Genomic DNA, 14,775 nt, shown 5'->3' with positions numbered 1-14,775 from the left:
CGGGAGACAATTTCCCTGCCTGGCTTTGGGCAAATTGTCACCTGCTTTCAGGCACATAAACCTATGTATTCAGGCAATAATATATAGGATTGTGTTTTTATAGTCCATCTAACTCTTTTATCACCATGTTTGAACAAATCCAAGTGTTATCTTTGAGATTATTGGACATTTCAGCTGGGAGATGGAGATTAACAGAAAAATGACACTAGCATATGTTGCATTTCAGATGGCTGCTCCTTTGCTTACCTAAATAAATATATTTCTTTGACATGGCAGAAAAACATGATTCGCAGTCCTCAAACAATGTTTTGTCCCCGGCTGACAGTATCATTAATGTACCATCCATGGCTTGTTTCTTGCTTCCTAATACTGGCGCTTCAAGGTACCGTCCTCCCCTGGTAGTTACAGCCTGCAAGTCAGATTGTTTTAAAGTTGTGGTGAAAGTTTCTATATATTGCTTTCATTTTGAAAATTATGTCTAACTGGTGATATCAAGAACTATTTTCTTGCCATAGCAAAATTTGCGCAAAATGTGTACCTGCAATATCACAATACCGTACTCGTTCGAGTATAAGCCCCTGCTCGTGTATAAGCCCCCTACTGATTTCAGAGGATTTTAGAAATGCATTACTAGTGTAACTCAAATACAGAAAGGTTAGGAGAGTATATTTGGTTATTAAACATAAGAAAGTTACTTTTAGATAATAAAGAAACTATTAAAAGATGTTAAAACAATGGGAAACTGGAGTTCCCTTGACAGCATCGTAAGGAAAATGACACGTTTTCCCAGTGCTATCTTGATTCTTTGACCCTGCTCACCCCCGTCGCCTAAATAGAATAGTCTCACTCACGTCCGCCATTGTTTATTTTCATTCAGGACCACGATGTTTACAGCTTGAAACATGCAGTGCTTTTGTTTGAAGCAATTATCCTTTCATTTGTGAAGACTTTTCCTGGTGACAATTACAATTTTCACTGCTATGTTGTTGTTTTCACAAGATGTAGACAGTTTGATACTGGAATATTAACCCTTTTCCTGCCAAGTCGGTGAAAATCCGCTTGAAATTCGGTGTAGCTAGAATCTGAGCAGCCACGGCCGTTATCCTGCCAAGGCGGTGGAAATCGGGCTACTTTTTGGTACCCCCTTTCCTGCCTAGTCGACAGAACTACGTGTAGCAAACCCTTGCTCACGCTAGGGGTCGTTCGAGGACAGGTTTTGGGCGAGGAACGGCGTTTGCTCTCGAAATGGGTTCACAGAGAGTCCAACGACAGGAAAAGGTGCGGAAGCTACCCAGCCAGTCCCCCACCCGTTGGGGGACTGGTTTTTTTTTGGGGGACGAGTAGCGTACTTGGCAGGTTAGCACGGTGACGTATCCTAGCGGAGTTTGGGCTAACTTGGCTCTGAGGCACTACATAGATTGCGGCCGAAATTGACCGTCTCGGCAACGCTAATCTGTAAGGCAACCGCCTAAGACCGCCTCAGCTGGCGGTGCAATTTTTGCCAATGGTGCGAGACGAAAATCACGGACTTAGTCCTGATTGACGGGAAGTGCGGACGGATTTGACGGACTCGGCTTGATTAGTCCCTGACATGGAACTGATCCGAACGGACTTGAGCGACATTTGTGAAGGGTAACCACCGCTTTTAACCGACTTGTTACCTTCTCGAAAAGACTACCCACTCAGATGTCGGACGTTGTCGGCTGCACTTGGCTCTAGACGTTCAAGCCGTGCAACGAAACACACCGCCCTCAGCCTTGCCATTCACGAACATGGCCTCAAATTTGATACCATTGTTCACCGACTTGGCGGCTGCGGTTAGGTGCGTGAACCGTTGTTCACCGACTTGTTACGCCTATGTTGTCCCTGTGAAGTTCGGCTAACGGCCGAGTCTAACGGGAGTTGGCAGACCTGTGTTTGGTTTATACCGTAGTATGACCGACTCAGGTAGAGGTACCTGTCGGTATATTCCGAGTTTTACGCACTCGGGCGTCAATGACGGGTCGTCATCACCGCTGATGACGTAGACGTGCTGGCCACGTTATTTGAAGGAGCCATGTTTGCCCAACGGACGAGGCCGAGACAGCTGTTGACAATTTTGGCATCCTTCATCTTTGACCGCCTTAGTTGGGTAAGCCGCTCGGCAGGCGACGGTTATGACCTAAACAAGCCGCTGAAGCACTGTTCGTTGCCGTACAAGAACAAGACGGCCAGTCCATTACTGCTTAATGGGCGATCTGTCGGGTTGGCTTGTCACCGACTTGGATGACAATACGCCCTGCGCAGGCGTACTTAGAAGGGACATGAGGTTAAAGATACGGGTTTCCCACCCGTACTAAACATGGGCTTGGGCCAACGTCCTTGGGTGGCAGGTGCGCATGCCACGTACCCAGCTGGACGGAATGTCAAGTTGAGATGCTAATGACATTGACTATGTTATGCTAAGTGCTCGAGGGATTTGCATCGCAAATGAGTATTATTAGCATATCAAATGGTGCGGACAGGCAATTTACATGACGGGTAGGAATGTCAGCGCCGGTTGGTGGACTGATTGCCGTAGGTCCATTATAATAACAGGTGGCTGCATATATAAACACCCCTGCGTCCAATCATGTCCAGGGCTTTGTTTCCCTGTGGCTTTAAAAGGGAGGGACCTGCTAGTCTGTCGACACTGTTCCAGACATGAGCTTGACGGACCGCAAAAGTTTTCTGTCATAGTTTCGTGTGCTGCGATGTCCCGCCGAAAAGATAGTGCGGAGGGTTCGTTATCAGGATAGCCCACCTGATTTTGAGCCAGATATGATCCTTGATGCCGCTATGGGCGAGTTCAGGCCCAGACGCCCAGACGACGGTGATATCACCGCTGAGTCCGACTCGGAGGTTGACGAGGATGCGGCAGAGGATGATGACTTTTATGACAGGCAGTATGTAGGTGAGGCAAGCTCTGACGACGATGATGACGTTGCTGCTGTGTTGGCGGAGGACGACACCCCTCCTGTCTGGCGTATGTCGGAAACTACCGATGCTAATATATTTGAGGAGACCGATTTGACCATGAGAGAGGACCGACTTTCACCTTGCCCAGCCACTCCCGTGAGATCGATTACTTTTTTAAGTTTATTCCAGCTACACTGATCAGATTGGCCAAGGACGAGACTAATAAATACGCCAAATTCCACCAGCGATATATCGCTAGGAAAATAGATAAATACTGGCGTAACGCTGACTACCGAGAGGTGCAGGCGTTCATTGGCGTCTTAGTCTGTATGGGTATCGACCGTAAATCATCAGTGGAGGATTATTGGTCTAGCGATCCCTTTCTGAGAAACCAGGGTATTTCTACTGTGATTACCCGCAGTCGCTTTCAGCAGCTTCAGGGTTCTGCCCACGCCGGACGGCGCTGGACGGGCCCGTCCGGCACTCAGAATTCCGACCAGCATTGACAAGTGACCGACTGGTACTTGCAGTTCAATGCTTTGAACAATCAACATGAATGTCTACGAGTGACACTTTTGAGGTCAAGCAGTTCATAAAATTGCATGAAGAGTTGATGAAAACAATGGTACTATAGAATGCCTTTCAATAAATTGCTATTTAAACAATACCACTGGTTGATTACCGTACGCTGATTTTGCATATGAAAAGCTGTTCAGCTGTTGAACGTACGTTCACATGTCATCGCTCTAATGAACTAGACACGGTTTTCCTGTCACACAGTATCTCTGTACGATCGAAAGAAGGAGAAAAACTGAAGTTTTTTGCTTTGTATCAAGGCTTATAACACCAAAAATGAAGTACGGAAGCGTGAATGAGCACAAAAAACAGGACTTCTAACTAAAACGTACTCTTCAATGTTCAGTTCAAACTCAATGAGTGGCATTGTGGAAAGACTGCATGCAATGAAAGTCGCGGGCAAGTTTGGTGTCAACGAATCCAGTCTTTGAATTATCAATGAACACTCACTTATTTTTCAGGTCAATAAGCCAAAAGTTACTTGTCCGTGGCAACAAGCCTCTCTGTTTGTGAATTTTCCCCATTCTACAATGACTATCGAGAAATTCCACTTTCAAACTATGGCCGATTAGCCAACCCCTAAGTTCTTGGTTTAAACTCTATAGAGTCTGCGCATGAGCAGTAACAAGACCACCTAGGTCATTTGAAAAAACGCTTGATGCTGGTACAGTGTAATGGTAATCCAAACTTCATAGTGGTGAGGGATGATATAAGCACAGGAAAATGATGACAAAAAAGTGGTACATTATTTTTCAGAAGCTTCAAAAGATTCCTTTACAACTACTAAAGATTGTTTTCTTTCTGTTTTGTTCATTAAGTAAAACTGAAAAAATACTTTGAAGGTACAGTGGAATTGGCTATTATTTGAATATCAAGCCCTAAGAATGTAAAAATACAAGCATATAAATGTTACAGTTTTTCATGAATATTAATGCTCATGAATATTAATGAGCCGTCCAGCACTCTTGGAACTCTGGGCAGAACCCTGCAGCTTATGCGATACTTTCATCTGGCAGACCCAGAGAACGATCCACGTCGTGATCCTGATGAGGCACGCCGCCGACGTCGGTGTCAGGAGGATCCCCTTTATAAAATCAATCCATGGATGGAGCCCATAGTTGACAGGTGCGTAAATAATTATAAGATGGGTAGAGAGATCTCCATCGACGAGGGCATGGTGCGATTTAAGGGCCGTTCTAAATTTAAGCAGAGATTACCGCATAAGCCTGATCGAGACGGTTTCAAGATATGGCAGCTGTGCGACTCCAGCACTGCATACATCGCTAACTTTGCACCGTACCTAGGTGTGAAATTTCGGGATCGGACTGATGGGAGACGGCAGGAGCGAGGTGTGTGAAAAGAATTACGATGGAGCTGGTCCAGCCATTCTGTGGATATAATCACAGCCTATTTTGTGATAGCCTGTTTAGCACGGTCGTTACTGCTAGAGAGCTGATGGAGACCGGGATCTACATGGTCGGGAGTTTTAACCGCCGTAATCGTCGCACCATGCCCCCTCAATTAATTCCGCCGCGTAAGAGGAAGCGCCTTCCTCTGTCTGTTGGGGATATGAAAGCCACGACCAGAACGGACTCTCGTCTTAACATCACTGCTTATCAGGATAGTAACGCTCAGGTGCTGATCTTGAATACGGTCTATCCACCCTTGGAGTGCGTGCCAGTGGGGGAGGGAGACGAGCGGCGACAAGTGCCTCTGTCGCTGTATAATTATCGCCGGTACATGGGAGGCGTCGACCAAGCCAACCAGAAGCGCAAGTACTTTCACACTGGGCGCAAGAACCACAGATGGTGGACATATCTGGCATGTTACCTGATTGATGTTGCCCTGGTAAATGCATATATATGCTTCAAGCATGTACACCCTGATAGTAAGCTGACCCATAAGATGTTTCATCTGCGTGTCGGGAAACAACTCATTGGCGGTTATTGTGGGCGATCGCAGCCCAGTGTGAGAGAGGTCGAGGCCACCGTTTCTCTTGCCTCGTACATAAATCCACAAAATCAGCCGATGCACGTTGTCAGCCGTTTGGAGGGGCGGCAGAAATGCTGTAAAGTATGCAGCAGAGAGGGTAAGACCACTGCGAGCGGACGACTGTCTGAGACGTCCAAAGGATGTAGTCTGTGCGGGGTTCATCTTCACGAGGGCGAGTGTTTTGCGGCTTTTCATCATCGCATGATGCTACGAGGTAAGAGGAGCGTTGGCGTGCAGACCTCTACTCACACAGCCCCGACGACACCCATCAGCAAGAGAACCCGACGTAAATTACGGACAGGGGACAGCTTCGCCTAACAGTGGCTTGACTGTATTCTTAACACGGACCATGATCACATTTTGAGCACGGTTGTGCCGTTTGTTTGTGCTTTACGATCCCGCTGATTGTAAATTGAAACACGGATTATTTTGTACAATCCCCCGATTGTAATCTTTGTAACACGGACCATGCACTCGGACGTCGAGACAGACTCTGAGATTTATTATTCGGCATAATGTAAATTATTCCCGAATAAAATACTATCTATGGATCGCATATTTTCGTTTGTTTTGTTTAGACGGATTATTTTGTACAATTCCCCCTATTATAATTTTTGAAACACGGATCTGCCACCCCGATTGTAATTTTTGAAACACGGACCATGCACTCAGACGTCGAGACAGACTCCGAGATTTATTGTTCGGCATAATGTAAATTATTCCCGAATAAAATACTATCTATGATCGCATATTTTCGTTTGTTTTGTTTTTACCCCCACTTTCGTTTTTGGCAGATCCGTAAGGACGCTATAGTAATGGATGAACGTGCGTTGTATCACGTGGGAGGGGCACAGCCCAACGGAGGCTGTGCTCGTGCGACGTAGACGTTGTACCAACCATCTGTCGTTTGGGTTAGTGCATAGAGCAGTTGCACTGTCCAGAGCTAAGGTGGTACAAAACTGCACCTTAGTAACAACTGCACAACTAACCTGTTAGGAAACGGTAACACTAACGAGCTAAGTGTGCACTGAACTGGCCAAACTACGTACACGCCTTCCTTCAATGGCGAAGCTATGTCGTTGACACTACGTCAAAGCAGACTGCACTGTGCGACTCTTCCAAGTCGTTCAAAGTACGTGGCCAAGTGACACAACCCAGGGGAAACAGGACAGGTTTGAGGGTGCTGCCGCACCCATAGCACTAACCCCTGGGTCTTCTTCTAACCCACGAGCGAGGTGATGTTTCCCCGGTGTGGCCGTGGTGCCGGCGAACGAGCTTTACTTCCGCAAAAGTAAGCTAGAAAAGGGCATAAAAGTGCACGTCCCCCGGGCAAACAACGCCCGTGACCTCGTCATTTTCTGGACACAACCTCATCAGCGGTTGCCCCCCTATACGGGCATGCAAAATTTTTGAAGTCTAACACGTATATGGTCGGTAATCGTACCCCGAAAATGCGGTATTTTCCCGCCAAATGCCTGGCAGGAAAGCGTGCAGGAGAGCCTATCTTCTGTAGACACGGAAAAGGGGCCGGTTTTGACCGACTTGGCAGGATAACGGACAGGGGCGCTCGGCAGGAAAAGGGTTAAAGTTGCAATTCCGTGTAGGCAATACATGCCTGTTCACATTACTGTTGATCAGCAGCATACATGACGTCTTTGTTTCAAGTTTGGGGTCTTTTCGACGCTGAAATTTCACCAAAATGTCACTTCTGTATTGAGAGATTGTACAATCAATTTCTTTAGATGTGTAAGTCGATTTTGAAAGCGAAAGAAGATCGAGTGGTGTTGAAAAAATCGTGCATAAAAATTAGCATAAATTTAGCATAAATTAAGTGTCCATGCCAGTTAACATGGGGTTGCTCGAGTATAAGCCCCTCCCCTAGTTTTACGGCTGTTTGGTGTTGCCGAACCGGGGGCTTATACTCGGACGAGCACGGTAAATGCCTTGAAATGTTTTGGAAAATTACGCTGATGGTCATGCTTCAAAGCAACGATAGTGAAATTGTTTCCTACAATATATACGTATCTCACTATGAAGCCATATTAAACACAGTCACGGAATAAGCTGAACAGTGCTATGATGGAAATTGTAAATAGTCGTGATGTTGGTATAGCATCTGGAAACAACAACACTGAAGGTAACAGTAGAAAGGTGTATAGAAATTGACTTTATCTATTCTGAAGGGAGCGTAAGCGTGTCTGCATAATGCTACCATTGCTATAACAAAAAGTTTCAAGACAGACTGTTCCCTCATGATGCAAAACAGTGTGAACGAGATGCATCTTAGAGTACAACCACTGGTACAGTCATTGTTGTCCAGCAGGCATACAGATGTATACACTGTCAGTGAAGACATCAAAATAGCATGCACCTGCTACACACTACTCACCTCAGCAACATCTCTACTCGTCTCTGCATCAACTGTCGACATGCTGATGAACCCCTTGCCTGGTCGGATTCCTTCCAAGACACCACCCAGACCGAAGACAACCTGAGGTGGACAAATAAGCACAGAACATCACATATGATGCTTTATGATATCAGAGTTTGCGGACAAACCTATGTTTTATCTAGATTATTTATTTATCTGACAAGTCAACAGGCTCCAGGCACTATTTGTTCAGCATATTTACAGGTACACCAATGTGAAGTGAGTACAACACAAATTAAGCTTTCAACGACTTGTGCCTTTTTCCTAAAAGTGGAATAGCTGCTATAGACATAGTCTATAACAGCTAACAAGAAGCAGTGGCAAAGTTGGCTGGCATTAATGTTTTTACTTTGTCAGAATATCTTGATTTAGAATTAACAAATAAAGAGAATCATCACGTTTGCATTTTCTACAACCAATCAAAAAAGACTGAGTCTATGGCAACGACATATTTCAGGGGACAAATAATATGCTGCTGTCTTTTGACAATATCTTGATAAAATGCTCTTAGATGTGAAATGTTATTTGTGTTATTTTGTCTCACTAAACTACCCTAAGTTTTGAGAGAGAGCGCAATGTTAACTCCACGTTACTAAATATGATGAACAACCACCTGTGCAAATTTGTCTGAGCAAGATTGTCTAGCATAGATCATCAATCATATCCGTTGTAATCAGTTTTTTTATTCTATCTACCTACAAAGTTGGAAAAAGCAATACCAAAGATAGCACATTTGTCGTTTTCAGTGAAAAGTGTTGAACTTGCCTTGGCACATGAACAAAGACGTAGTGTATGATGAGATCAAAATTGTCAAAAATCAATTTTCGCTTCACTGTACTAACATTTTGGAACGCATGGTTTTTTTTAACATCATGCTTCATTATCAGTGATAAATTTAATCATTGCATTGTTACTCTTGGGTATAATGCAAGACAATGATGCTGTAATACATTGTTCATTTACCAATCTGACAGAACTGACAGCACTTTACGGATTATAAATGAGTCAGACTGACCTACATGCACTGTTATCAAAAACTGTACAAAGGCCAATACTGATAGCTTGCTCATGTATTGTGTGAGTTTTTGAAGATTTGAGGCTGTGTTTAATTACTGGCCTACTTTAACAAGTATAACAGACATATCAAACTATAAATATTATAAACTATCTTTAATCAGTTTATTACCCTTGAGAGAGGACAGACACGATCAAAAATTGATGGCAAACTACCGGTACTCACATCTCGAAGAGCTTCTGGATCAGAGACGCTGCAAAATGTGATATCTGATGATTGAACGACTTCTGAAGCGCTCAACGCTTTGTTCCCACCAAGTGCAACTATGTCACTACACTGAAAAGTGAAAATACCCATTTCTAGTTGGTAAGAAGATACTATAAATGATCATTACAGGGGTGATTCCAAACGAAATAAGAGGTCAACCATTATTATGATATGAAGGTATTAACATCTGTTCAAAAATGTAGACATGACTTTCAGAAGGTACACCTTTCAATGATGGGGAGTTGGTACTCTGATGTTCTGTATTAAAAATTCACAAGGAATCTGACCAGAAGCTGTAGTAATAGAGATGAGTGTGCACATGTTGCTATACTTGGAAGCCAACCTACAATCAGATCTGCACTGATTTTTTCTGACTGTGTTTTTCAGTGAGATATTAAAAGGCACGTAACTAGCAGAGTGCCAAGAAACAGTTTTACAGGTCAGATGTTGACATGACTTTCAGAAGGTACACCTTACAATGATGGGGGAGTTGGTACTCTGATGTAATTATTTTGATCTGTTATCTGTGTAATTATTTTGACCTGTTAAGTTTGAGCTGTTATTTACAGATTGCATCATGGAACACATACAGCAGGGATGAAGGGACCATCTTTTAAAAAGAATTACAGGGGTGAAATATAAACAGTACCATGCATTGTTAGAAACCACGGGAAAAGTATGACAACCTTTTCACTTACTCTTCATCCAAGACAATATTGCTGACAAAACTATGCAATTTAATAGTTAGAAATGGTGACACAGCATAGAAAGGCTTCGTTTTTTTATTTTCTTTAAACTGTATGATACAGTATTTGAAAATATGGCAAGTCAGTCATTCAGGTTCAGTGAGTTGCGCATAAGTTTTGTAGACTTGTATGTTGAGAGCATTACCTTTTCCTCTGTTCTGTTCCAGACAGTCACTGTATGACCTGAGTTGATTAGAGTAGTCGCCATTCCAAGCCCCATTGTGCCTACACCTACCACACCAACACTGCAATGGAACAAAACAGTGAAACACCATAGCTCTTGTGGTCAGTATGTAATGTAACTCTAGTACATTTGGACAACATATTTGAGAGCATGGCACACAAACCTACATTAAATGGTGAAGTCTCATACGTACATCATCATCAAATCTATGCTGAAATTTGCTGCAATGTAAAGTGAACCTGATGCTTGCAAAGAAGTTCAAACCCACTTTTATATTCAGATGATCCCTCTCACAAAACGAATCAAAACAAACACACACACAAAAAGCTCCCCTCTCTTTGACTAAATATGAAGTCAGATGAATTGCAAGGAATAATTAATATACAATCTTCATTTCAATGTTATCCGTATGGCTGATGTTGTTTTAAATTTTCAGACGATTCCTCATGGGAAAAGTGGAAACATGGAAACTGCCATTTTTCCCTGTTAACTTTAAAGCCCATTAGCTCTATGTTTTTGTACTGGTTTCAATACGATGGTTTGACATCAAATGAAATTATGTAGAAATGCTTACTGATGCGTGAAAACAGGTTGCTTTCCAAACATCGGCGATAAACGCACAATTAAGATTTTAATGACTGACTTATTTCCAAGTTACAACTCAAACATGGCTGCCCCAAATATATGTGTAAGCACCTAAATTCAGTCAACCAAATCCACCCCTAAGGATTGGATTAGTGACATTTTCAAAGACAGTATGGCTTAATAACAGGAATCTAACACATCTCTTTGAAGATAGAATGGTATTTTGCAGTTAGTAACTAAATGCAAAAAGATAAACTTGTAGGGCTTTAATGTGTTTCAACTTTATTTGGCAGGCTCCAGTAAAATTTTACTTGTAGGGCCAAGATTTCATCTGCTCTGGATAGGTGTTCATTTCCTATTCTGCAAGTAAGCATAACCTAAGTTGTCACAGTGAAAAAATGAATTTTAGTCCTACCTTCCAATGGTTGGACTGATTCTTTCTTTTGTTGGTGTTTCTGATGCTGAAACGGACGCTGTCTCTGTGTTTGTGGTTTCCTGAGATTTGACATGATTCACTTGTGTTCTTGGCTTTTTCACAGCGGGCCCTGTACTGTTACTGCTGCCACTGCTCCTCCTGGAAGATACCGCTGCCTTCAGAGACAATCAGAGAAAGGACTGGCGTCAGTGTCAAATAAATGATTAAATGATGGACAGCAAACTGAATGACAGCTTAGTAAAGCTGCAGTACAACCTTTCACTTCTGATTTCATGTGAAAACATGTCATAAATTGCCCATATGCTTATTTGTACAAGAACTACCAGTATGAATAAAACAACACACTTAACCTGTTCACCCAAATTCCCTGTTAACAGGTCTGCAATCACCATAGATAACAGTGTGTTTGGACAAAACCATGGTGGTGAAAGGGTTAAACCCTTATCCCTATCAGGCAGTATCACTTTTCTATCTGCCAAGTCAGTAATAAGTGATATTGAGCAAATTCTATACTATGTTCATCTACTAGGCATAGTTTGTATATTTTCTTGGGCCTTCCAATGTTCATGTTGAAATGCAACATATGGGGCATGATAACCCTCACTGGTTTAGCCAACTTGACCAGATGTTGATATATGAACTTGGTAGGACAAGGGTTCAAGCTCCATTAGCTTCAACTTTTGGCCTACTCTGCAGTATTTTTGTTCTGTTTACACAATTCAATTTCGTGTTGTACTTCAGAAATAATGATGAAATTCCTACCATTCACACTTAGTCAACAACGCCTGTATGTGAGCAATGTCAAATGTCTTTGTTGATGTCTGAATTTTAGTTATGGCTATGAATCATTCATCAAAAATAACACTGCATATTGTAAATAATGTGTATACGTCTGCATTTCAACATAATTTAGGGGAAGAAGAAAATGTTAGAGTGCTTGGTTTTCTAGCAAAAAAGTTACAGCCTATCGACTTTGAAATTTACCAAACAAATCATTAACTACACTGTAGGCTGTGTGGTCTTATAACATAGCTATACCAAGTACAGTGAAAAAAAAATTCATAGTACAGCCAGGACAGCTGTTCATCACATTTTCAACTGTCAGTCAATTTTAGTAGGATTCTGCAATCTGTCTACGTTGAATTATCCACGCACTGTCATGGGAATTTATGATTTCTTTAACATCAACACCACAGTTGCCCTGCTTGGAGATAACAAGAATTGAAAAGAGGCATAGCAGGTCATTTTAGAAAGTTTGCTACGACAACTCCATCCTCTTTTCAGCTACAATCAACTTACCAGATCAAAGATGGCCGCCCACAGTTAGCCTGGGAGATTTCTGCATGCACTGATATTGACTTTATAAGTTGATTCTTTTCTCCAGGGATATTATATTTCATAATTAACAGACTGAATTTTGTAGCCAGTGTGTAATTATCAGTGAACTTTCAGATCAAAGAAGTCATTTGTTGAACATCCATCAAACTCTATGTGTGGTTCTTTTATTTTTAAAATGTCAAAATTACACTTTGCATTCTTCATATTCATTTGAAATTGAATTTCAAACAATTGCAGAGATATCATAAAGCACTATGAAGATGTGCAAAATACTCAATTTTGGCACAAAAAGGATCATGTTTAGTTTTGAACTCACCCTTTTAACACCTAACGTTTTGGATGAAGTGGTACTCGGAGGTTCAGTTGGACTCGGAGGCGAGTCCGAGAGATCCTGAATAACAAGGTGTGAAAATTAGGTTTTACAGACATCATCTCACTCCATATGTACACGCATGATGAAAACACTGATGGACCAGACAATGTTAGCAGTATTGTGTTCCACATTCTAATGTAGTCCCTCCAATTTCTTTTCTTCAAACCAGTAAGAAGTTTTCAAATGTTAATATGTTGCGGTGCCTGTATCTGCTGTGGCACTCTATATGGTGTATATAGATCACACCAATAATATGATATGAATACTATAAATGAATTGAAACCTATTAGTACCGTATTTGTCTGTGTAACAGGGTTCGTACACTTTGGGACGAATAAAATTCCAGGGCTTTCCAGGGTTTTTTCACCAGTTTTCCAGGGCTATTTCAACTAAAATCAAGTAAGTTTCCAGGGCTCTTGATCATGAAAACAAATTTATACTCGACTTCTATCGACACACCGTACCTATCTACTGCTTTAATTCCTGAGCTTTTTCTTCTAACTGTATAGCTACTGATTGTATTTCAGTTTGTTTTTCTCTTTTGCAGTCTTAGAATTTGCACTCCTAAGACTATTTAACATTGCGACAAAAGACATTTCCCTGTAGATTCAGCTTTCTTGGAATATTTATTATCAGATTTGTTCAGTTCAACTACATCAGTCTCAAGTATCTTCATTTTCCAGGGTTTTCCAGGGCTAAATCACATTTTTCCAGGGTTTTCCAGGGTTTTCCAGGGCTAAAATAAAATTCCAGGATTTTCCAGGGTTTTCCAGGACCGTACGAACCCTGGTGTAAGCACCCATGCTCAGGGAAGCACTCACCCAAAACTTACATCGAAAGTTTCAAATCGCAATAATGTTTGGACAAGTGCCCATCCAAATTTTTCAAAGTTTTTGGAAGAATAACACACAAAATTACAAATTCATTTTGTGCGAGTCTTGTACACTGTAAGTTTTGTTGCATTTTTTGTTCTTATTTCATATTTGGTGGCTCTTAAAAAGAGCCATTTGTTGATGACACACTTTGAAAAATGTGCGTATGTCACACTGTTTTTTGCTTTCTTTTTGATGACGATGAAACAGACCATATTTGAAAAGTGGGGTCCATGTCAGTGCCCATCCTAACATTCTAGGAAAGTTACATATGCCAGTGCCTGGGTGCTTTCATACACAGATAAATACAGTGACATTTTGATTCTTCCAACAAAAAACTGAAGGACAAATGAGTTGGCAAGACTAGACATCACACTCACTTGGGATGCTGGTCTGCCTAGCACTCTTGAATAATCCTTCTTGGGTTTTGCTTTTGGGAAGACATCGTCTTCTTGTCCCTCTGGTGGTATTCTTGGCCTACTCAAAACCTACACAAAGACATACAGTCAAGGTCAAGATAAGGTTTCCAACTGCACTAGTTCAGCACTTACGCACTCTAAGGTATGTGTTGACCCAACATTAACACCTAACTAGCATGTGTTTCATTGTAGTGCATGCAAACGACAGGACATGCCCACGAAGATTTTTACGTGGCTATGGATAATTAAAACACATGCATGGCAAATGCAATTTCTGCGTTTAGAAGGAGGGGGTTAGGCTTTATTTCGATTACTGTGGGCAAAAATCACACTATGGTAATAACATGCCACATTGTCTACCATCTTCAATTCAATGGCATGAGAATTTCATTATGCCGCACTAGATGATTACCTTAAAATGGACGATGACATGTTTATCTGCATGACTGAATCACTACAACAATTTCTAGATACTGTCACTCAGGGCTCGAAATTAATTTTTTTTCCCTGGTAGTCCACTTGGGCTACCATTTTCTGAAATTGGTAGTCCAGTGACAATGGTTGGTAGTCCATGCATATTTTAGTTTAGGAATTATTTTCATTA

The 14,775-nt window shown here is 41.9% G+C and overlaps 1 protein-coding gene across 1 annotated transcript in view; it reads right to left on the bottom strand.

Annotated features, from left to right (window-relative positions):
• The window catches only part of LOC139131113 (uncharacterized), a 39,057-nt gene that overhangs the window by 9,969 nt on the left and 14,313 nt on the right, over positions 1-14,775 (bottom strand). Inside the window, exons 5-11 of the mRNA XM_070697062.1 lie at positions 14,133-14,240; positions 12,824-12,898; positions 11,149-11,324; positions 10,110-10,209; positions 9,177-9,287; positions 7,895-7,996; positions 247-409 (exon numbers count right to left, since the gene is read on the bottom strand). Of these exons, the coding sequence (XP_070553163.1) occupies positions 247-409; positions 7,895-7,996; positions 9,177-9,287; positions 10,110-10,209; positions 11,149-11,324; positions 12,824-12,898; positions 14,133-14,240 (835 nt within the window). The remainder of the gene's footprint in view (positions 1-246; positions 410-7,894; positions 7,997-9,176; positions 9,288-10,109; positions 10,210-11,148; positions 11,325-12,823; positions 12,899-14,132; positions 14,241-14,775) is intronic.

This window comes from Ptychodera flava, chromosome 4 (genome assembly GCF_041260155.1).
Source record: "Ptychodera flava strain L36383 chromosome 4, AS_Pfla_20210202, whole genome shotgun sequence".
Lineage (NCBI taxonomy): Eukaryota > Metazoa > Hemichordata > Enteropneusta > Ptychoderidae > Ptychodera > Ptychodera flava.
Note: the sequence above shows the minus strand (reverse complement) of the source record. Positions and strands in the feature narration are given on the sequence as shown.